The sequence below is a fragment of the Hyperolius riggenbachi genome, chromosome 3 (genome assembly GCF_040937935.1).
Source record: "Hyperolius riggenbachi isolate aHypRig1 chromosome 3, aHypRig1.pri, whole genome shotgun sequence".
NCBI lineage: Eukaryota > Metazoa > Chordata > Amphibia > Anura > Hyperoliidae > Hyperolius > Hyperolius riggenbachi.
This window is the reverse complement of record NC_090648.1, coordinates 461971324-461996187: the sequence shown is the minus strand read 5'-3', so window position 1 is coordinate 461996187 and position 24864 is coordinate 461971324. Positions and strand designations below refer to the sequence as shown.

The 24864-nt window shown below is 44.7% G+C and overlaps 1 protein-coding gene across 1 annotated transcript in view; it reads left to right on the top strand.

The window, feature by feature from the left end:
• Positions 1-23728, top strand: part of CYSTM1 (cysteine rich transmembrane module containing 1) — an 85893-nt gene extending 62165 nt beyond the window's left edge. The window contains exon 3 of the mRNA XM_068273018.1: positions 23073-23728. Within this exon, the coding sequence (XP_068129119.1) occupies positions 23073-23176 (104 nt within the window). The 3' untranslated portion in view covers positions 23177-23728. The remainder of the gene's footprint in view (positions 1-23072) is intronic.
• Positions 23729-24864: the final 1136 nt, after the last annotated feature.

Below are 24864 nucleotides of genomic sequence, written 5' to 3'. Positions count from 1 at the left end.
TTCCACTGTTGCGACGCGATTTCGCCGGCATTTCGACGCTTGTAAAAACGCATGCGGATGCGTTTCCACATGCGTTTTTACCCGCGATTTCGCATGGCAGGGTGCCATGCGAAATTAACCATGACACTGCCAGGGCAAAATAAAATAGAAAAAGGTGCGAAATCGCGGGTAAAAACGCATGTAACAAACGCATGCGTTTTTACTATTAAATACATTAGCGGCGATTCGCATGCATTCCACTCGCAGGCGAATTCGTTGGCTCTTTTGTGCGTTTTTTTACCGCTGAAAAAAACGCACCTCAACAACGCTACAGTGGAAACAGGCCCATCCACTTGCATTACATGTGCGAATCCGCATGCATTGGACGCATGCGGATTCGCGATAGTGGGAACGAGCCCTGAAAGAGTTAAATATCAGGTATGTAAGTGGCTGACTCAGTCCTGACTCAGACAGGAAGTGACTACAGTGTGACCCTCACTAATAAGAAATTCCCCTTTTTATCTCTTTCTTGCTCTCAGAAGCTATTTTCTGCTAGGAAGGTTTTTTTATAGTTGGAATTTCTTATCAGTGAGGGTCACACTGTAGTCACTTCCTGTCTGAGTCAGGACTGAGTCAGCCACTTACATACCTGATATTTAACTCTTTCAGGCAGAGAAAGAAAAAAAGGAACACAGCAAAGTTATTTGTGTGCTAGGCACTGTAAATACACATGTCTATCTCATCATGTCACATGTCACTTCGGGTATCCTTTAAAGGGCATCCGAGGTGACATGAGACATGTGTATGTACTGTGGCAAACACACAAAACGATGCCATGTTCCTTGTTTTCTTTAGAACATAAAAATGTCCACAGCGCTATTATAGTAATATAAAAAGTAATGTCTCTTTATTGTAATATAACATATAGCATGAAATAATAATCTCTCTCTCATTTCATGCTATATGTTATATTACAAGAAAGAGTAATTACTTTTTATAAATAGCGCTGTGGATATTTTTATATTGAAGTAATAAGGGTACTTGGATCCACAAGCTGCTGAGTCTGAGTGGTGCAGGTGTTTAACTATATATGTTCTGCACTTAATATCTTTTTTTTTTTTTTTTCTGTTTGCACTACTTTCTCTTAAAATAAAGATTGTTATCAAAAAAAAAAAATGTGCAAACCTATACACATAAGTACATTTTTTCCCCCCCAGAGTAAAATGAGCCATAAATTACTTTTTTTCCTATGTTGCTGTCACTTATAGTAAGTAGTAGAAATCTGACAGAAGCGACAGGTTTTGGACTAGTCCATCTCTTCACAGTGGATTCTTATGCTGGGCATACATGGTTAGATTATGCGCCGGTATCGAACCAGCGGCTCGATGCCGGCGCGACACTGCTCGTGCGCGAGGATCGATCCCCGCTCATCCCCCGCAGGCATTTCCTTATTTGCCTTTCGTTTCTACCATTGTCTGCCCGCGGGGATCGAGCGCGGTATCGACCCGCCGTGGTGATCGGTGAGGTTGAATATTATCAATCGAGCCATCAGCGGCTCGATTGATAATATAAAACGAACCATGTATGCCCAGCATAAGGGATTTATTTATTTTCAAAAGCATTTAGTGAATGGCAGTTGCTCTTTCCAACTGCCAAAAAACTGTGTAGCGAGCAGGGAAGCCGGCCAGCATCATTGTTTAAATCCTTTCATGAATATCTTTCATAAAGAATAAGCAATAAAGAATAAAGGTGGCCATACACTGGCCCGATTCGCGGCCGTTTCGAATCTGCTGTCAATCGTTCGCGCTAAACGCACCCGCCGATCCGATTTCCTCCCGAAATCGGATCGGTCCGTCGATCGCGCCGTGCGAGAAATTACCCTCGATCGCCCGCGGGTAGGGAGCGCGTCGCTAGCGGCGGCCGATCCGATCAGGTATACATTACCTGACGCTGGCTCCCGGGCGTCTTCTCAGCGCTGCACCGCTCTGTTCCGGCTCCATCCCGGCGCTTCCTGTGTCACTGCAGTGACCAGGAAGTTCAAATAGAGGGCGCTCTATTTGAACTTCCTGGTCACGGAGTGACACAGGAAGCGCCGGGATGGAGCAAGAACAGAGCGGTGCGGTGCAGCGCAGAGAAGACGCCCGGGAGCCAGCATCAGGTAATGTATACGGGGAGGGGGCACAGGCGTCAGGAGCAGCTCAACAGATTGTGATCGGTTTCAGGCTGAAATCGATTCACAATCTGTTTGCAGTAAAGGCAGCCATACGATCCCTCTCTGATCAGATTCGATCAGATAGGGATCTGTCAGCTGGTCGATCTAATGGCAAATCGACCAGTGTATGGCTACCTTAAGTCTTGCTGAGAATATCTTATGGAGAGATGGACTAGCCCAAAATCTGTCATTTCTGTCAGATTTCCACTACCTACTGTAAGTGACAGCAACATAGGAGAACAGTAATTAATGGCTCATTTTGCTTTGGAAAAGTACGGTACTTCTTATTTGTTTGCACATATTTTTTGCCATAGTTCCCCTTTAACCACTTGAGGACTGCAGTGTTAAACCCCCCCCCCCCCCCCCCCCCCCAACCCCTAGTGACCAGGCCATTTTTACTTAATTGGGCCACTGCAGCTTTAAAGGGAACCTGTACTGTGTAAAAATATTTAAAATAAACACATGAGGTAACTTCAAATGAACATTACATAGTTACCTTGCCATCAGTTCCTCTCAGAAGCTCACCATTTTCTTCTGACAATTATCCCTTCCAGTTCTGACAACATTTTGTCAGATCTGAAATATATCAGTTGCTGTCAGTTATAGCTGAGAGAAAAACTGATGTACCAGGTAATGTTCATTATGCAGGAGAACAGAGGCGCCAAAAGGATAAAAGGAAGCTAAATGAGCTTAAAAACCAAATTCTTGGTAAATAGAGGAGGTAGTGGTGGACTTACCTCCTCCAAGTAGACACACAACGACTGTAGTAAACACAGTCAATATATTTTATTTATGAACTCCAAATATGCAACGCGTTTCGCAGGTTTGATCCCGCTTCATCAGGAAATAACGGAGCAATAGCATATGTGGTCAGTAGAAGAGCCAGGTAATGTCCATGTTTCCCTATGGCTCAAGTGGGCGATGTTACAGTTTAACTGTGTGCTGACCAGAAAGCTGTTATGGGGAATGGACATTTTCAAAATGGAGGACGGAAAATTTCCTTGATCACAGTGAACAAACAGGACGCGGGACAGGAGAAAGACACTGAGGAGTAGACTACGTGGAAGGTAAGTATGACTTGTGTATGCTTGCTTTGACTTTTAATTTTTCAGTTCAGGTTTTCTTTAAGGCCAAGCTGCAGGGCCGCACAACACAGCACACAAGTGATTCCCCCCACCAACAGAGCTCTGTTGGTGGGGTCTGATCGCTCCCCCTATGTGTATTTTTTTTTTGTTAATATTATTATTAAAGAAAAAAACATATATTTCTTTAAATGGTTTCCCTCCCTCCGTCCCCCAGTCAGCCAATCACTGCGATCGGCTGTGATAGGCTTCAGCCTATCGCCGCCGATCGCTTTTGTGTCACCCAGGGGGACAGCTGTGTCACACGGCTGTCCCCAGTACAGCGCTGTACTACCCTATTAGATGGCAGTTTCGCCGTCAAGTCTCCCGAGCGGTGATCGCTGCTCTGAAACTGAAGGCGGAGCTCCGCGCCCCAAGCAGGGGATGCGCGCGCTAGCCCCATAGGCGGCATAGCACCATAGACAGCCATTCACGCCAATGGGCGTGGAGCGGTCCTGGGGCTGCCGCACTGCTCACGCCAATTGGCGTGGAGCAGTCGGCAAGGGGTTAAAAAGTAGATTTAAATATAATATATAAATAAAACTGTGGGATAACTTAAAAAAATCATTTTAGGAGGAGGACAGATACAATTGCTTATCTCATTAGTTTATTTTCACCTCTGTTGTCTTTTAACCATTTCTGCCGCCCTGACGTGAAGCTCACTACTACCCCTTGCTCTCTCCTTACTGTGCTGCCCTGCAACATAATTTAAACCTCAGATCAGCATTGAGGAGACAGCCAGGTGAATCGTGCACAGTGATGGCAGGTATACTTCAAATACAGGAAGTGACTTCACTGCTTACTTCTTGCTGTCACTGCACCATTCACCTGGTTATCTCTTCACTGCGGCCAGGTTCCTACTGATCTGAGGTCTGAACTATTCCGCAGGGCAGCACAGCAAGGAGTAAGTAAGGGGGAACTGAACTTTGTGGTGAGTCACTGCCCAGGTATCTGGTGGTGGGGAGAGGCTACCTATACTGAAGCAGGAAAAGGGATCAAGGAATTGGAATGGCTACCTGTATTGGCAATCTGTAGGCTAGCCATCTAATTGTAGTCCTTTTTCCCACCAATGCCTCCTGCAATTCCCCTCCCATATGCCCCCCCCATATGCCCCCCCCTTTTTAAAGTGTACCTGTAAGAAAAAAGTGCCCCTGGGTGGTACTTCCCTTTGGATCTTAAATAGGCTTCCCCCTTCCTCCTCAGTAGAGGGGATCCAGCGCTGGGCCCCCCAAAGATCTCCTTGTTGACGTGAGCGCATGTGCAGTAGCGGCTCTCAGCTTGGGCTCCGTCAGAAACAGCCGAATCTGATCGGGTCTGATCTACTGCGCAGGCACAGTGGTGGTACTTTACATTTTTCAGGCGATAAAAGTGGTACAATTAGTGAAAAGGTTGAAAAGCCCTGGTCTAAAGCATTAAGCGCAGCATAAAACTGTTTCATCCCACTTTGAGCAGTTAATGTTTAACAAAGCAGACCCGCTGAAGTCTCATTCAGAATGAAGCCACAACTACCATACAGCCGGATTTCTCCTTCTGCTGCTTTAGATTAGCTGCTCCATTACTACTAAAAAAATAGACCTCTTCAGGGGCATAACTAGAAATCACTGGGCCCCCCTGCGAAAATTTGGATGCCCCCCCCCCCCCCATAGGTGCCAAATCGCAATGGGGCAGCTTTTGACTATAAATCGTAATGTGGGCAGCAGTCACCAGAAAATCGTAACGTGGGCAGCAGTCACCAGAAAAAAAAATGCACCTGGCGCGCAGCTCCTCTGACTATCCTCCTTCAGCAAATTGCGCTGACAGGCAGAGAGCAGGACTACGGGAAGATGGTGCCCGAAGCCCTGTACTGGAGACACAAATAGTCTCCAGTGCAGGGCTTCGGACGCCATCTTTCCGTAGCCCTGCTCTGCCTCCCGGGAGACTGCGGGGAATGGCTCGACTATTAGACGCTGTGGCCAGTTCAACGCCTGGCTGGGGGGGGGGGGGGTCCAACAATGGGGCGGGGGCGGCAGCGCTCACCCCGCATGCGGCGGGCGGGCCCTGGGTCCCCCTGCGGCTGTTGGGGTTGCATCCCCTATAGTTATGTCAGTGCATGAAATGGTTTAAATGTTTACTTCTTTACCCTAAGCCTTATCACATGTGATACATTAGTACATAGCAAGGAAATGAGCAGCGCTACTTAAAAACAGACTAGTGCCTACCTGCAAAAGAGTTCAAGCCCCACTTGTGGGGTCGAATACACACCGAGCATACACATGACCTGTCTACCACTAGAGGAGGATGTTGGTTTCCATTAACAGCTTGCATGCAACCTATTAAGTACTCGTCCCTCCCACTGCGAAGAAGTCAATCCTCCATGGGAGGGGCCTAACACTAACTAAATCCTAACCTATGTATATGCATAGCCTGGGTGCGGCTAATCAAATGAAATCGAAAATTGAAAATTGCGCAAAAGGTGGCTCAGCGCAACACCAGGCCGCCTCCGAATGGCCTCCATCAGAGATGCGCTGAGCCCCCCCAGGAACTACAAACGCACCTTGAACCCAAACAGAAGCTCTGCATATACACCAAAAGCATGGCTGTTAAGTGGGAGCAGCTGACCAAAAAGGAATTACATTAGTACATAGCAAGGAAATGAGCAGCGCTACTTAAAAACAGACTAGTGCCTACCTGCAAAAGAGTGCAAGCCCCACTTGTGGGGTCGAATACTCACCGAGCATACACATGACCTGTCTACCACTAGAGGAGGATGTTGGTTTCCATTAACAGCTTGCATGCAACCTATTAAGTACTCGTCCCTCCCACTGCGAAGAAGTCAATCCTCCATGGGAGGGGCCTAACACTAACTAAATCCTAACCTATGTATATGCATAGCCTGGGTGCGGCTAATCAAATAAAATTGAAAATTGCGCAAAAGGTGGGGCTTGCACTCTTTTGCAGGTAGGCACTAGTCTGTTTTTAAGTAGCGCTGCTCATTTCCTTGCTATGTACTAATGTAATTCCTTTTTGGTCAGCTGCTCCCACTTAACAGCCATGCTTTTGGTGTATATGCAGAGCTTCTGTTTGGGTTCAAGGTGCGTTTGTAGTTCCTGGGGGGGCTCAGCGCATCTCTGATGGAGGCCATTCGGAGGCGGCCTGGTGTTGCGCTGATCCACCTTTTGCGCAACATGTGATACATTAACAGGAAATACGATATGCACTCCACTCTCATCACTGTGAGGGGGGGAGGGGGGGTTGTGGATGTTCTGATCCTAAACCATGCTTTTTCCATGAGCAGCTCTCTCTGAACAGGATAGGAACAAAGGCAGATCATATGCATAACTCCTTTCGATTCCTAGTTCTATGATAGCCTGTAATTCTTCTTAAAGATTCAAATGTGGCATATCAACTGCTTTTACCATTTAAGGTTGGAGAGCACCAATTGCTTGTGTCCTTCATATCACGAACCTGTGTGGCTTTCTATGCTGCCATAGTTATGTATTTATCTAGAGTTCACATCTTCCACAGCACTTTACTGAGTACATAGTCATGTCACAAACTGTCCCTCAGAGGAGCTCACATTCTAATCCCTACCATAATCAGTCATATGTGCATACCCTTAGTTCAAATCCAGTTTTTGAGTTAAACAAGCTGAGTTACAGGTATGGTGTTTTTTTTTTCTTCACAGGATAAAACTAGGATGCACAGAGAAACCATGCAAACAGAGAACATATACCAACTCCATGTAGATAGTGTTCTGACCAGACCCAGTGGCTCTCACCTTGCAGTATCTGTCACTGTACTGTTATCGGAAAGATTAAAAAAATGAAACCTTTGCATAAACGCATAAATTAGATTTCCTGTTTTGCATTTGTCCTGCTGTTTTATGAGAGCATAATAAATAACATTAGTGTTGGTGTTACATTACACAAATGTTTCAGAAATTTGACACTGGGATAAATGACGAGTGTTTTGGTGTACACATCGGATGAGGGATGGAAGGTTGACTCTTAAGTAGGTTAATGCCTGTTATTCCTGCTATGTGGACAGTTTGTGGTGTGTTGCTGCAGCCATACCAGCACATCCAGATTTACCTGCTTGCAGCGATACTGAAGGACCTCTCATGGTATTGAATGCCTTCTAATTGTGATTCCTGGTTATGTAGGAACAGTGATATATAGTAAAGTAATTTTGAAATGACAAAGAAGTTTCAAGATGATCTTAAATTTTAATGCATCAAAAAGTTATTTTGTAAAAACAGAGTTCACAAATCTTCAAGCGAATTCATCTTTGCAAACAACATCCCATTATCAAGTACCAAAATCCTATGTTGAAATATGCAATTGTTTAAAAAGGCCTTTTTAAACAATTGCATATTTCAACATACAGGTAGTCCCCTGTTTACGAACGCTCGACTTACGAACGACCCGCCGATACGAACACCCGCCGCGATGTCACGCCGCCGGGGACTACCTCTTCTGCTGCCGTTTTTAATGCAGAGTATGCGCAGCGAAAGGTAGATAGAGGACATCTCACCTGTTCCATGGCGGTAGAAGGTCCCATTGTCCTGCCCGGAAGCTGCGCGGCCCGTCCTCTCGCTCCGTCCACTGTTCCCCGGCGGCTTCTTATGCGTCACATAATGATGCAATCAGGAAAAGCCCCCTAGTGGCGGCGTCTACTAATGCGTCAGCCGCCAGGGGGACAGTGGACGGAGCGGGAGGACAGGCCGCGGAGCTTCCGGGCAGGACGATGGGACCTTCTACTGCCGTGGAACAGGTGAGATATCCTCTATCTACCTTCCGCTGCGCATACTCTGCATTAAAAATGGGGGCAATGGTGGCTTGTCCCAACTTAACCATCTTAGCGGTATTGACGAGCTCAGCTCGTCAATGACCGCCGGAGGGTGCCGCTCAGGCTCCGCTGGGCCGTTTTTGTATTTTTTTTTTTAAAACACGAAGCAAGCACTTTGCTTGCTGCGTGTTCCGGTCAATCGCCGCCGATCCGTCGCGAAAGGGGGTCCCCGCGCAGACCACGTGCGCAGCCTGGCCAATCAGTGCCAGGCAGCGCTGAGGGGTGGATTGGGACTCCCGATGACGTCATCACGATCGTCGCCATGCCGACGGGGGAAGCCCTGAAGGAAATCCCGTTCAGAATGGGATTTCCGGACGGGCATAAGCGACGGCGGCGATCGGGAGGACAGGGAGGGACGCCGCAGGGGGGGGGGGGGATCATGTAGCTAGCGCTAGGCTAGCTACATGATTTAAAAAAAAAAAAATCAAAACCTACTGCGCAGCAGCCACCCTGGCGATCTTAATAGAACGCCAGGGTGGTTAAGGACAGATTCAGGTTAAGAACAAGCCGACAGTCCCTATCTCATTCGGTAACCGAGGACTACCTGTATGTCTTTTGTACTTTATAATGGGATGTTGTTTGCAAAGATGAATTCACTTGAAGATTTTGTGAACTCTGTTTTTACAAAAGAACTTTTTTGATGCATTAAAATTTAATATAAAAAATTTAATATTTAATATAAAAGATCATCTTGAAACGTCTGTCTCTTCAAAAATACTTTTTTACTATATATCCTTGTACTTATAAGGTTATATTATTGGTGTTGTGGCGCACCATTGAGGATATGGTTTTTGGTCTCCCAATCATATGTAAGAACAGTGGCCATACATCAGGCGACTCAGAGTCTGGTCTACCATCTGATTTAATTATTATAATCGGATGAAAATCTGTGCCGCCAAGAGCATGCCTGATTCCCGATGCAACCAATGTTTTGGCTGAAATTGGTCATGTGCAGTGATGATCGCCGGATGAAATCCGAATAGATTTTATTTGGATTTCATCCAGGTAATTAAAGCACCTGTGCAGGTGGGCGAGGGGGGTTAAACTTACCCAGCAGACCTCTTCTTTAATCGGTCCCACGGCGCCTCCCACACTGCATTGCAAACGCGTCACGTGACTACAAACACTTCCCCCTTCAACCCGGAAGGAGGAAGTGTTTGTAATCACCTGCCGTGGGACAGATTAAAGAAGATGCCTGCTGGGTAAGTTTAACTACCTAATGACTGCCTAACGCCCATGGACGTGATCAAGGCGGCAGCCCCAGGCCCCCCTAACGTCAATTGCGTCAAGTCCTTGGGCAGGGATTTGCAGGAGATCGCGCACACCGATGTGTGCGCATCTCCGCATGGATGACTGAGCTCCACTCCTCTATCAGTCTCCTGGCGGCGATCGCCTCTAGAAGACTGTTAGACGGCGCAACCACCGTCTATTTACTTAGTACAGCGCTGTACTGGAGACAGGCGTGTGACATGGCTGTCCCCCTGGGGGACTCGGGAGCGATCCACTGTGATAGGCTGATGGGGGGGGGGGGGGGGGAATTAGTGAGAGAGACGATAAAAAAAGCACTTTTATTTAGAAATAAAAGACAAAAATATTTATTAAAAAAAAAACTATTGGGGGAGCGATCAGACCCCACCAACAGAGAGCACTGTTGGTGAGGAGAAAAGGAGGAGGGGGGGGGGGGGGGGGGGGACTCGCTTGAGTGCTGGGTTGGATGGCCCTGTAGCGAGGCCTTAAAGCTGCAGTGCCCTATTTGTTAAATGGGCTGATCTTTAGGGGGGGTTAACACTGCAGTCCTTAAGTGGTTAACCCCCTCGCCCACTCGCACAGGTGCTTTAATTACCTGGATGAAATCCGAATAAAACCTATTTGGATGTAATCCGGTGATCATCACTGGTCATGTGTATTGATTGGACATGCTGCAAGATGTAGGCACATACCTGATCGGGTGCACGGCGGTTACGTCATGCGATATCTGGATGAGATGAATGTGAAGGAACCCCCAGTGCTGCCCCAGTATAAAATGTGCCCCGTGCAGTATACTTTACCTGTCTGTGTCTGCTGCTGGCTCTGGGCTCTGTCCTTCTTCCACATACACATGCCCCACGTGATTGCCCATATAAAGGCCAGCATGTGTGTAACGCCATTACCCTCCTCATCCACGCATCCCTGAATCCCACCCTTCCCTATGTCACAGCCACCTGCTGCTCCTTTTGCTAACTGGTGCAGATGGTCTCGCAGGCGGAACTACGGCACAGTCATTGGGCCAATCCCTGCACTCGATCAGTAGCAGTGACATCTGATAGGGAGGGGGCGGAGCATTCTCTAAAGTTTTTTTCTTCATGCAGCAGAAAGTCTAGAACCAGCCCTGTATGAATGTATGCTTAAAATAGGCCATACCTGTCACCTCCTTATACTGATGGTAAACAAGCTATCATATGTGCTGATCTTATTTATTTTTAAGAAGTTATTTGAATATGTACCTTGTGGTTTCTGGGCAGAGGGAGGTGGGCTGGCGGCCACTACCACCTCACACCACTATACTGAGCACATGGGTGCAGAAATTTTGAATACTTATCTATCCATCCTAAAGAAAATTGATGGCAGCATAATGATGCATCATGTGGTAGGTTGTACAGCCCAGCCAAAAGCTGGACAAGCCAGTTCCAAAATGTAAGGACCATTATCGTGAAAAATTTAAAAATGTAAAATGTTAAAGAGACATTGAAGCGAAAACAAAATTTTGATATCATGAATTGGTTGTGTAGTAGGGGTAATTACTAGAACATTGGTAGCAAAACAAATATTCTCATATATTTTTATTTTCAGTTATACAGCTTTTTTTTTTTTTTATAACATTGCGTCATTCTCTAATATTTGCAGTTTACACATTACTCAGCATTTTAAAAGTTTTTGCAGAACAGGCAGTTAACTTTTGACCTGTCCTGAACTGGTCTTTGCAAAAGAAAAACACAATACAGCTGAGATAACTTAATCAGAAGTCAGAGCTCTCTGTGACTTTGAGGCCTGGAACCCACTGAAAACCGCAAACGCAAAACGCAACCGCTAGCGTTTTGTCTGAGCGGTTTGCAAGCGGATTCATGTGCGTTTTTGGTCGTGTTTTGCAACATTGTATTTTTTTCCCCAGCGGGTGCCTAGCGTTTTGCGTTTTTATCCTGATTAGTCCTGTGAATTATTTTTCATTTTGTTACAGTGTGCTGAACCGCAAAACGCTAGCAAAACCGCTCAGTTTAGGTTTTGCTGAGCGTTTCCGCTAGCGGTTCAATACTTTACATTAAAGCGCTAACGCTCCCAAAATGCTGCATGTCCTGCGTTTGCGTTTCTGAGAAACGCAAACGCTCCTGTGGAAGTTGCCCCATCCATTAACATTAGCCCAGCGTTTTGGCAAACTGCTAGCGTATCGCAGTGCTGCCAAAACGCTGCCAAAAGCGCTCCTGTGGGTTCCAGCCCTCAAAGTTGCAGAGCTCAATGGCTATTTGCATAGATAACTGGAGTTTCTTAACTCTTTCTGTACTGGAAACAAATAGACTTATGTCTCTGCTCCTAATGCTTTATATCTTAGCTGTACTACACAACCAATTCATTATATCATTATTTTTTTTGCTTCAGTGTCTCTTTAACACAAACAAATAAAAAGTATTTCTTCTGATGTAAAAAAAAAAAAAAACTACTTTTTCTCCTATGTTACTGTCACCTACAGTAATTTAGTACAAATCTGACAGAACTGATGTGTTGTTTTTTTTTACTAGTCCATCTCTTCATGGGGGATTCCCAGTACTTAATTTACAAAGTGCTTTTGAAAATAAAGAAAACCTTGAAAATCCCCCATGAGAAGATGGGCTAGTCCAAAACCAGTCAGATTTCTAATACCTGCTGTAAGTGATAACCACGTAGGAGAAAAGTAATTTAGAGCACATTTTGCTCAGGAAGAAATGTACTTTTTATTTATTGCACAATTTAAAATACATGAAAACTCATGTTTCCTGATAGCGGTCCTTTAACCTAAGATACAAGTAGTACACAACGTAACTCTTGTTGGATGTGTTTCTAGCTGTGTACCATGTAAATGGTGCTCATGGTATTGGTTTGTTGGAATGTTTTTGTCATCAGAGTGGTTGATAACTGGATAAAGTAGTTATATATATTTTTTTAATCTCAGGACAAAAGGCACTCTAGTGTGGACCTAGCTTAAAACCATTGCACAGTATTGTACAGCTCTGTGTATTTTAAATCCTTACGCTGGTGGGGCATTTTATGGAAAGTGTTACAACATAGTGTTTTTCTCCACGGAGTGTTTTTATGAGGTGTGGTGTTTAATGAAGATTACTATGGTGTTAAAAGCTGATAAAACCTGTTTTCACCAATACAGGGTTGTTAGATCAAACCTGACTGAGTGGAAACTGTCACATGACCTGCTGATCATCCAGTAGAAACCGATAAAGGAAGAAGGGGCGGGAAGTCCTCTCAGGCCACATCTAATTGGTTAGCCATGTTGAGAAATTACATAATTTACAGATTACTCCACCACGAATGTTGGCAGGGATGCTTCTATTAGCTAGTTCACCACTAAGGGTTTTTTTTACCCTATGGACCAGAGCAATTTTCATATTTCAGCACCCCTCCCTTTCATTCGCCACTAACTTTATCACTGCTTACCATGAAATGATCTACGGTAGATCTTGTTTTTTTTCTCCTCTAATTAGGCTTTCTTTGGGTGGTACATTTTTACTGAGAATTATTTTATTTAAAATTCGTTTTAAGTGGAATAACAAAAAAATGGAAATGTATTATTTTTCAGTTTTCAGGCCATTATAGTTTTAAAATAAAAACATGCTACTGTGGCTAAAACCGATACATTGTATTTGACTGTTTTTACCTGTTATTACGTTTAACATATGTCCCTAGTACAATCTATGACGACCATATTTTATTTTGAAATTTGTATCTTTTCAGTTTTGCATCCGACACTAACCTATTTTCAAAAATAACATTAATATACCCTCATAACATACATGTTAAAAAGTTGAGTCCCTAGGGTAACTAACTTTTTTTTTTCTTCATTTTTATCCAAGTGTTTTATTTTTTGGACTATGGGAGGGGAGATAGGTGGTTAATTGGGGTATTTATGTATTTAATAGTTTTAATTTTATGTAAGTAGGTGTAATTTTACAAATTGTCCACTCTGCCCCCCCCCCCCCCCGCCCCCCACCACACTTTATTCCTATGTACAGTTTACAGGAAATGTAGCATGTGTGTTTTCACTTTAATTCTCTCAAGGACCACTGGCTTCTCATTGATACCGGTGATCATTGGTCACAGGCACTTAGATTGGTGAATGATCCCATTAACTGATCAGTATAGACTTTTTTTTTTTTCCTGGTTGTAGAGCAGCACCCATCCAATGGAAGATTCAACGATGTGCCTCAGCTCACAGCTCTCCACACCACTGGGGCTGAAAATTGTAGAAATCCACTTGAGCAGGCACCGTCAGCCTCCAAAAACAGAGGCACAACCCGCAAACGCGGCACCGACCAATAGAATACTTTAGACCTCCCAGCCATCGCCTAGCAACCTAGTTGCCACCCCTTAAACAAAGCTAACCTAACACCCCACAGTATGAATATTCCCATACCATACAGGCGCATGATCTAGTGGATTAATAGCACAAATCTCCCATTGTTGCTAACCACAGAAAAGTGGCCCACAGCAATGCAGATTACACAATACATGGCGATCTCCGTAACCAAGAAAATGAATTAAAGAACAAAAATGAAAAATACACACATCTGACTGGGAGTTATTCACACTGCACTCCAAGGCAAGCACACCCAAGAACCCACCCGTGAGAACAAAGAACCCATCAGATGCAGAACGATAGATCATATTCAATATTCAAACCCCCACTCCCCAACACTCCCAGTTTTTTTTATCCAGAAGTTTTTACGTCTGGATAGTTAGTTCCTTGTCACGATCCCTTCCCGCCCCTCATCCCACAGGAACACCATCAATTACTTGTACTCTCAATTGTGAGACTCCATGACCTGCTTCCACAAAATGTCTGGCCACCACCTGTGTAGTGTCTTTATTCCTAATAGCTGTTTTATGGGAGGACAATCTCACTTTAAGAGCCTTTGTGGTCTTGCCTTCTCTGATGTTTACTTTGTTGATTTTGGGAAAAATATAAAGTATATTTTTTATCAGTTGGTGGATTTCAACCTAATGGGAGGGACTAAGGTTGTCCTGTGAAGTTCCCCCATCAGGTCCTCTTGTGAGGTGGCGCTATCTGATTGGCCATTTTGTAACACTGCGCTCTGATTGGTTGGCACTAGCTGTATATTGTGTGGGGAGTGGAGTTTAAAATGTATTGCAGTCTTTTTAACAACTTGACAAAGAGCATGAAGCTCGAAACAGCGGTCTGTCGTTTGACTGCCTTTTAATCCATGTGAACAATAAAGAGCTTATTTATATTCTGGCGGTGCCTGCTCAAGTGGATTTCTACATTAACTGATCGGTGAATCAACAGGCGTGAAGAGAATACGCGTGGAAGCATGCATGGGGGCAGGCGATCGCAGTGAGGAACGGATATCTTAAGATGAAGTCTTGTGGGACGTAGATATACTGCCTTGGGTTGCATAACAAGGTGAAAGTAGTAGCTTGTCTGTTTATACTGTACGGTGTGGGTTTTTTATTTTTGTAAAACAACACTAGGCAGAAACTCTAACGTTGTAGCAAATGCTAGCGTATCTGCCGCTAATGCAAATCTGAGCTGCATGTAAAACGCATTTGAACACTCTGTCAGGCTGTTAGGTGGTGGTTTTACATTACTGTGTGGATTTGGGCTTTGCGCTGGCAATATATGCAGCAGTTGGGTCCTGATCTTGTTCCTGGTGAGCATTCTCTGATCAGAATGCTTATCAGGGAGTAGCAGTTTATGCACTACATTGCGCACTGCATTTGAGTCAGGCTTTTGACAGAAAGCTGTGGATTGCAGTTGTTGGATTGTAACCATGATTATTTGTGGGTTTGTAACGAATGGTTGTTGTTGCTGTGATTCCCCACCAACGATGCTAATTTTCCTCTAGTCAGTCCCTATAGATTTTTCCTTCCGAAACAAACTGTAAGGGCCCTTTCACACTAGAAGCACTTTTCTGAGCATTTTGCGGTTGATTAGCGGTTTTTAAAATTGAGGTAAAAATCGTGGAAAATTTGTAGCGATTTTGCCATCACGTACACAAATCGCGGCGATTTTTACCACGATTTTAATGAGTGGGAGCGATTTAAAAAAAAAACGCTAATAAATCGCAAAACTGTAAAAATCGCTGCAATTTTGCGATCATGTACATGAAAATCGTGGCAATTTTTTTTTCCTCCCTTTTTTTTTTTTTTTAACCACAATTTTAATGAAAGTGAATGGGATCGATTTTAAAAACTTTAATCAATCGCAAAACGCTCAGAAAAGCAATTCTAGTGTGAATGGGCCCTAAAAAGCTTTGAGGGAAGTCACTTTTAAGTAGTATGTCGAAGTATTCAAAGCTGCCTGTAATTGATCAGGACTGTAGATACACAATAGACTTGTTTATGCCTCAGAAGTGTTGTTGCAAAAAATCCTTTCCAGGTCAACTCTGAAAAAAATTACAAGAATGTTATCAAACATTATTCCAGGTATTAACCTTGTTCTTATGCAAATATATTAGGCAGAACTATTGCAGTGTCTTCACAATAGGAAATTCAAAACATGTTTGTCATTCTGCATAATGAGTTAAAGAGAATCTGTACTCTAATATTCTTACACTAAAAAGCATACCATTCTATTCCTTATTTTCTCCTGTGCCCCTCTGTGCTGTTTCTGCCACTCTCTGCTGCAATCCTGGCTTGTAATTAACAGTTTTAGGCAGTGTTTACAAACAAACTAACCAGCTTGTGATAGGCTCACATAAACAGTGTGTGTGTGAGTCATACAGAGTGTGCAGGGAGCCTGCAGAGGGTGTGTAGCCCTGCACATTCCACACATTCAAACCTTAGCCTGACAGACACGACAGAGGAAAGGAGATAAGATTTATTACAGAGACAGTGCAACTAGGAAAGGCTGCAGTAAGCCAGAGCACATTAGAACAGGCATAGGAACTTATAGGATAGAACTAAGGCTGAAAAATTTGTTAGTCTCTTTAAGCAAACAGTCAAGAACATTTATATTGCGCTTTTCTCCTGGCAGACTCAAAGCGCCAGAGCTACAGCCACTAGGGCACACTCAGTAGGGTAGTAGCAGTGTTGGGGAGTCTTGCCCAAGGTCTCCTTGTTCAGTAAGCCTGCACCTCTTCAGTAGATGAGCCGAGATTCGAACCCTGGTCTCCTGTGTCAGAGGCTGAGCCCTTAACCAATACACTATCCAGCTCATGGTATGCAGGTGTGGTGACAAAGGGTGGCTCTCTAGGCTGGGGTCAGTAGTCTAAAGGGGGATACTAAGGCTTTACATCCATTCCAAGGGTTCTCGTTGACTCGGATCAGTGGACCAATCATGGGCCCCAGCCAGTCAGTCCTCCCATCTAATTCAGTGGTGTTACGTACAGTAGGGTGGAAGATCTTCATCCAGCTTGTATGGCTCGGTGTGCTTTAGGGACATTTATAAAAAACCTATTGTATAATATCTTTTTCCCAGTGTTTTTGTTTTTTTTTTCTTTAACCTGCTTTGGATTTGAAAAGGGGTATGGATGTAATTAGATGAAATGCTTTGCCTGAAAGAATCATCATGAAAAAATGTACAATACATGTATACACATATATAAGATGTATGGGTCTCCTAGAGTAAAATGCAATATAAATGTTCCTATGTTGCTGTCACTTACAGTAGGTTGTAAAAAAAACAAAAAAAAAAAAACAAACAGATTTTGAACTAGACAATCTCCTCATGGGGATCCTGGAAAGGCTCTATATAAAATTTCCAGCCTGCCTTCCTACTCGCACATTATTTTTAAAATAATACCAATAATATTGGTATTGGTATTTTTTAAATAATACCAGTTGCCCGACTCTCCTGCTGATCCTGTGTCTCTACTACTTTTAGCCACAGCCCCTCAACAAGCATGCAGATCAGATGCTCTGACTGAAGTCATACTGGATTAGCTGCATGCTCGTTTTAGGTGTGTGATTCAGCCACTACTGCAGCCAAAGAGCTCAGCAGGAGAGTCAAGCAACTGGTATTGTTTGAAAGGAAACATCCATATCCTCTGTTTAGGTTCCATTTAAACTTAGCCAGGTTCCTGGAAGTAAGATACCAGCTAGTTTTGTAGGCCTTCTCTTTAATAATGATATCCAATGAAGCCTTATGCTGGGCATACACAGTTCGTTTCTGCCACTTGATTCTCCGCTCGATCGTTTTTAGTCGCTCGATTCTACAGTCGATTCTCTGATCTTCAGCTAGTTTTTTTTTTTTAATCTTTTTCCATTCACTTCTATTAGGAATTGAGCGCCAAAACGATTGAACGGGAGATCGGACATGAAACGAACCGTGTATTCCCAGCATTAGATTGGGATGAGATCTTCACCAACATGGCTATTTTTCTATCGGGAACGGTTGGAAGGAGTGATTCCCATTTTTGGCTTCTGCTGAGCTTTAACAAGAAAGAACAAATGGAGAGATAATCGAGAGCCCTCGATAGTGTAGCAAATAACACAATTGTGTCACATAATGTGAAAGGATACTCGCAAAGGTGGGTTACCACTAAGGCAACCACTGTAACATCAGGTGGGGAGATTAGACCAATCCCCACTAGGGTTAAGTCACCCTCTGTAGATGGGAAACAATGGGGGATAACACCCCTCCACTAAGTGTGAACTTAAAGGAACACTATCAAACCAAGTGTTCTAAAATTACAATGTCCACATAATGTCTAAGTAGCTGTGTAAAAAATGTCCTACTTTTCATGTTAAATATCAGAGGCAAAAACTTTTAATTCATTGTGTGTAAGATTTAGCTCTATTGGGACAAATGTTCACAAAAGGGGTGTCTGCTTCAATGCACAGCCAGTGTTTTGTATATCAGACTACTGAGTACATTTTTCTTTGAAAGCAAAAAAAAAGTATGAAAAGCTCTGCTGTCACTGACGATTACAAATGTTTATAACAGGTTACATTTCCTCTGCTCTCTTCAGACACTTCAATCAGAGACACAGGCAGCTGCTGAGCAGACTGCCTTCAGTTAAGAGTGAACGGAATTTGATACAGTAAACAAAACAGATAAGTGAATTGCATACATCATTATTTACCAGCACTTCAGGAACTCTCTCAATCCCGGGTTAAAAAAAAAAACCATGTTATTCAATAGTGTTCCTTTAAAATAGTAGGTTATAGTTGGAACAGAGGCATTAATGTAGAGTAAAATATTTAAGAACAGTTTTAAAAGGAAGGTAGCTGTGGTGTTACCTCCCCGAGCAGACTCTCAAACAGAATTGTTAATTTTCAGTAGAAAATAAATTCTAACTCCAAAATGCAACATGTTTTGTGGGTCTATACCCACTTCATCAGGCTATAACAGGAGAAACTGGTATGAATGTCTGAGAAAGCAAAGCGCCTCCATGACCATGTGAATGCTCTGCACACACCTGTTTACTTATTTACCAAGATGTTACTGTGAGGGAAATTGAAACGGCTGCTTTATTCAGAACCGTGTGATAAAACTATAAAACTAAATGGAGCAAATAAAAGTACATTTGTTTTATCTCCCTAACTACCCTAGAAGGACGGGTCAGAGTCTAGTTACTGTGGGCCATAGGCCATAGTGTCTGACAGTGACCTGCTCAGTGAAATCACCTTTTATCACTTCCTTAAAGAGAATCTGAAGCGAGAATAAATCTAGCTGATTCTCTTATATATGTTACGGCCAGAACCCGAAGTTTGGCCAGAACTAGAAGTGGCCGGCCACTTCGGGTTCTGGCCGGCCAATGTGCGAACTGGCCGCTGCGCTGCGGCCAATGTGAGAAATGCAACAATTCCTGTAAAGTTAATGGGATGTTGTGGCCGCAGCGCAGCGGGCAAATGTATCACACATCTTTACTTTATTCAATGACATTAAGCCGACCGGCTTTTTCCCCGCTTTCTCTCTTCCCCTCGCCTCTCTCTCCTCCCCTCGCCTCTCTCTCTTCCTTCTCTTATGGGCAGCCGGGCGGGGGACACGCGTGTCCAGGAGAGTCGTTCGTCGCGGCAGGAGAGCAGAGCGGGGAGGCTGCAGACATCGCTTCTGCCAGCACCCGCTCTGCAAGAACGGCAGGATTCCCCTGCCGCGACGAACGACTCCGGAGGGACACGCGTGTCCCCGCCCGGCTGCCCATAAGAGAAGAGAGAGAGGCGGGGGGAGGAGAGAGAGGCGGGGGGGGGGGGGGGAGGAGAGAGGCAGAGAAAAAGCCGGGCGGCTTAATGTCATTGAATAAAGTAAAGATGTGTGATACATTTGCCCGCTGCGCTGCGGCCACAACATCCCATTAACCTTACAGGAATTGTTGCATTTCTCACATTGGCCGCAGCGCAGCGGCCAGTTCGCACATTGGCCGGCCAGAACCCGAAGTGGCCGGCCACTTCTAGTTCTGGCCAAACTTCGGGTTCTGGCCGTAACATATATAGCAGGGGCATGTACGCCGCTATACCGCCGATAAACGGGGGTCCCTTACCCCCCCAAATCCCCCCTGCAAAATCCAACTTGGTTGTAGATTTTGATGCTGCTGTTGGCAGGGCTAATGGCTGTAGCTCTGCCTCTCAGCCTGTCTATTAGCGGCGGATCTCCGCCTCTCCCCGCCCCTCTCAGGGAAGGCAGACAGAGGGGCGGGGAGAGGCGGCGATCAGTGCTGATAGATGCGCTGAGAGGCAGGGCTATAGCCCTGCCTCACCAGGAAGTGATCCCCACGCTGCACGGAGGGGATTTGGGGTTGTAAGGGACCTCCGTTTATCGGCGGTGTAGCGGCGGTTTAGCAGGGGCAAACATGCCCCTGCTATATATAAGAGAATCAGTGAGATTTATTCTTGCTTCGAATTCTCTTTAAAGCAGGATTGTCTCCATAAAAATCTAATTTCAACAGCAACTGGTCTGAGTGTTTTAAGCGATATAAATGCTAATCCTGCATTCAAAACTTTCAAAACTACTTCTGCTGTTATGGTTTGGAGTTATCAAATACCTTAGGAGCACCGGCCCTTTTAATAGCCTTTGCCATTCAGTTGCATGCTAGGGGTTCTTTTTATCTATAATCCTCTTCTTCCCTTTATTTCCCTGCCTAGCTGAAACATGATCCTCTGCTCACTTGTGTTTACAAGCAAGGCTGAGGTGACTCAGCGATTTGGAGAAAATAAAAAAGTTAAGGGAAGAAATGACATCAGTATTTAGCCTCAAACTGTGGGCAAAAGACATGGTTCCCACCAGGAACAGAATTCTCTTCAATTACTATATAAAATTCACTGAAATCAAAATGTGGACAGTACAATACATGTTATGTAAGTAGATCAGGTATTTATCTACTTATATATATGTGGGTTTTTTTCCTAGCATACTATGGCTAATCCTCCTGCTTTAACTTAGTAGATAACTGCTTTAACTTAGTAGATAAGTGCATTAAAAAGTGTCTTTTGGGTGACCCTGAAGGATAACTATGATGGAACAGCAGTGAAAAAAACCCTTTGGCAGAGAAGGTTGTATAACGAATGATATAATGGGAGCATCATGCACTAGTAAGCTTTACTAAACAACATCCTCCTGGTTTTTTATTTCAGTCACTGTATTGTGTCCCAGAATCCCTTGAGGATACCATATGCTGGGTATTGTGTTCCGTGGCTTACATTGTGCTCCGAACAATACGCTTTGTTTGCCAAAATACACTAGAACATGCTCCACCCCCTTCACTCCGAGACAAACCGTAGTTTTCAGAACCAGTTTTTAAAGTGGACCTGAACTCTTAAACAGAACAGAAGGAAAACTTAGAGAAATGCACCCTGTATGTATTGATATGGTTCAGCCTGTCTAATTCCCCCTCATCTGTGACTAATCACAGGTGTAATGTGATCTCTCGGCTGTGTCAGCTCAGGAATCTCCTTTGCCTCGGCAGAGCAGCTAATTTGTAAACACAGGATGTTAACCCTGTGTCTGCTTCCATGAAAGCATGAAGTAGATGCACTGCAGGATTTGTCTCAGCTGTAACCGATGATTTTCTTTAAAGGTTAGTATGCTGTTGCTTATCTTTTAGAGAAGAGAGGAAGTTCTGAGTTCAGGTCCGCTTCATCCCCCTACTCCTAACATTAGACACTCTCCACCTAACCGCTGATATGTTCACTGCTATAAGCAGTAATTTGGGTGCCAGAGTTACATGGTAAAATGCAAATTGCAGCTATAAATAGCCACAATTTGCATCTCAGGTGGCCCCATCACTTTTTTATAGCTACAAATCATTTTTTTAACAAGGCGCCTTTCGTGCCCTTTTTACCTGCTTCGCCTATCAGTGGGATCTTAAAGGGGATCCGAGATGAAAAACGAACTATAACAAGTAACTTGTCTATATATCTTATCTAACGTTTAGATGGTTTACACAGCAAATCTAGCTGCAAACAGCTTCAACAGAATATGATTATTTATTCCCGTGATACAATGACAGCAGCCATGTTGTTTGTAAACATTACACAGAGGCAGGCTTATCTGTATCTTGAGCCATCAGCCTAATCCCCTCTGCCTCTGAAATCAATGGCTAGTAACACCTCCTCCTGCCCAGACTGAGCTCCCATGAGCCCTTGCTACTGCCAAGGCTCTTTTGAAACTTGTGGGCGTGGCTTTTTTTAGTTTATAGGGAATTAGAGTATTAAAACAAAAGTATTTGGCTTGAGGAATGCCCTATTAACCTCCTTAGCGGTATGGACGACTTAATACGTCCATTACCGCCGGAAGTCGCCGCTCAAGCCCCGCTGGGCTGATTTGAATAATTTTTTTTTTTTAAACACGCAGCAAGCACTTTGCTTGCTGCGTGTCTCACCTGATCGCCGCCCGCCGCGATGCAGGGCCCCCCCAGGCGAAACCCCGTGTGCTGCCTGGCCAATCAGTGCCAGGCAGCGTTGAGGGGTGGATCGGGTCTCCCTGTGACGTCACGACGTGCATTGCCATGGCGACGGGGGAAGCCCTAAAGGAAATCCCGTTTCATACCGGGATTTCCTTATGGCTTACAGCGCCGGCGGCGATCGGAGGGGTGGGAGGGATGCGGAAGGGAGGGGGGCATCATGTAGCTTGCGCTAGGCTAGCTACATGATTGAAAAAAAAATTTAAAAATAGCGCTGTGCTGCCCCCTGGCGAACTTTAATAGAACGCCAGGGAAGTTAACAATAGGAAAGGAACACAATTATGCAATGAGTAAAAGTTCATCTCGGATTCACTTTAAAGAGAACCCGAGGTAAATCTTCGGGTGGAGGAGGGAGGACAGATGGGACGCAGAGGCATGTTCTCTGCCTAATGACATGGCTCTCTGCCCTTCCCCCACCGCCGCGCTATAGCCCCCCCAGTTTACCAACAATGTTTGTCACTAACTCAGAGGTAAACGGGGGGAGGAGTCCCCTGTTTAAAATGCCCGCCAGGGGCATTCCTAGAGGGTTTCCTGAGCTGCCATTGGGCAGCTCTCTCCCCCGCCTCCCTGCACGCTATGAGAGGTGCAGCGTCGTGACCCAGAGGTCACACAAGTGAAAGTAGGCTACTGTGACCCACAGGAGCGGCAGTTTTTGCGGCTACCTGATCTGCTTAGCCTTGCGGATCAGGTAGCCTACTTTATTTATTTTTTAGCTCACCTCAGGCTCTCTTTAATTTAGTTTAGTTATACCTTGTTATGCAAGTAAATTTCAGTTCAAACATCAAAATGATGCAGTCACATGGTTTGCTGACAGTTTGTTTCTCTTATTTATAGTATACGTTGTAGAAGAACGAAGAGATAACTCCGGAGAAAGTGCCTGCTTAACGGCTTGCTGGACGGCCCTGTGCTGCTGCTGCCTATGGGATATGCTGACATAAGACTGAGAAGCGGCCACACTGTGCATCGCCTATACGCCACATTTTACACCTTTTATTTTTTTTGTTTTCGTAATGTGTTTTTACGCTAACTGATCAGTTCACTAATTGCATAACTGTTGTATCTTAGTTAATTTAATACAATTTTTGTGAAGTCTCATGTCCAGTTTGCACAAGCTAAGTGCATATGACTATATTTATGATCATGGTTTTTTTCTTTTTGTTTTATACATCACGTGTTTCCTGTACTGCTTGTGCCTTTTGAATGTCCATTTTGCACAGAACTCAGTGATCACTCTGCCCGGTGCTGCCTGTCTGCGGCACTCTGCCGGCCCCGCACAGCTTTCATAGGAAGCACGACGCTATAGCGTGCACTTAGCTTTAGGAAACGCCTTGCTACCCTTCTCTGAATGATACGATAGAAGCCAGTTTTACTATTTACTAAATGCAAATACGTTTTATTTACAGCATTATGGAATCTGTTTTTGTCTTTTCTCCGTTTGAAAATTGTTACTGTTACTATGCAACGATTAAAGAAGTAAAGCATGTATAAAATCCTTTTAACTCTGAACTCTTATTTTACTGGTATATATATATATATTTTTTTTTCTTGGAGTGATATGAAATTCAAATCTCATTCATGGTCTAAGGGCCTATTTCTACTGCTGCGGAGTCTGTGGTGCTTCTCCACAAGGGAATTTAGCTGGGCAATGTTGCCTATTCCGCCAATAGCCTTGCTGTGCAAATCGCATGCAGCTTTTTATCACAGTATGCACCCCAAATCCCTATAGCCCTGCATGGCAGTTACAGTGATGCCAGTACGCATCCAAATCCCTGTAAGTGCGGCATGTGCCCTGCAAGACGCACGCTCAGTGGAAACCAGTCCCTTAGCAGTGGTGTCAAATTCAAACAAAGTGGGCTGAAATTGTACACTGGGACAAACTCCCTCCCTTATAATGTTCCCAGGTGTCTAGTGCTCCCCTCCCTCCCCTATACAGTTCCCTGGTGTCTAATGCCTCCTCCCCCCCCCCCCCCCCCATACAGTTCTCTGGTGTCTAGTGCTTTCCCCTCCTCTCCCCATGTGGCTTCCCTGGTGATCTAGACCTTCACCTCCAATATCCCTGGCGGTCTGTAGTGGGCCAAACATAATGCAAACTGAGGAAACCATTTGTAGGCCAAATGTTATGGCTTTGCAGGCCAGAGTTTGACATGAATGGTTTAAGCAATTAACTACTTAGACCGCCTCACGCCAATGGGCGTGACCGCAGCTGCAGCCCCAGGACCACCTAACGCCAATTGGCGTCAAGTCCTGGGGCTGCAGTTTCACAGGGAACGGCCGCTCAAGCATGCACAAGCGTTCCCTGCCACTTCACAGAACGGAGTTCCGTGATTAGCCTGCTAGCCGCTGATCGCGGCTAGCAGGCTGTTTGTAAACGAAAGGGGAAATAAATCCCCTTTGTTTACAACTGTACAGTGCTGCGGTCCCCGGCAGCACTGTACAAGATCAGGGAGCGCCGTCCTCTCATAGGCTGATGCCTATGAGAGGTGGAACAGGATGGATCGCCATTTTGCTCCAATTCTGCTGACTGAGGGGAGGAGGGAGGTCGAGAGAGCCTCATAGAGGCTGGGGGAAAAAAAAATAAACAAAGGGCCACAGCGATCGGACCCCTCTGGCGGCATGTCCCCTTAGG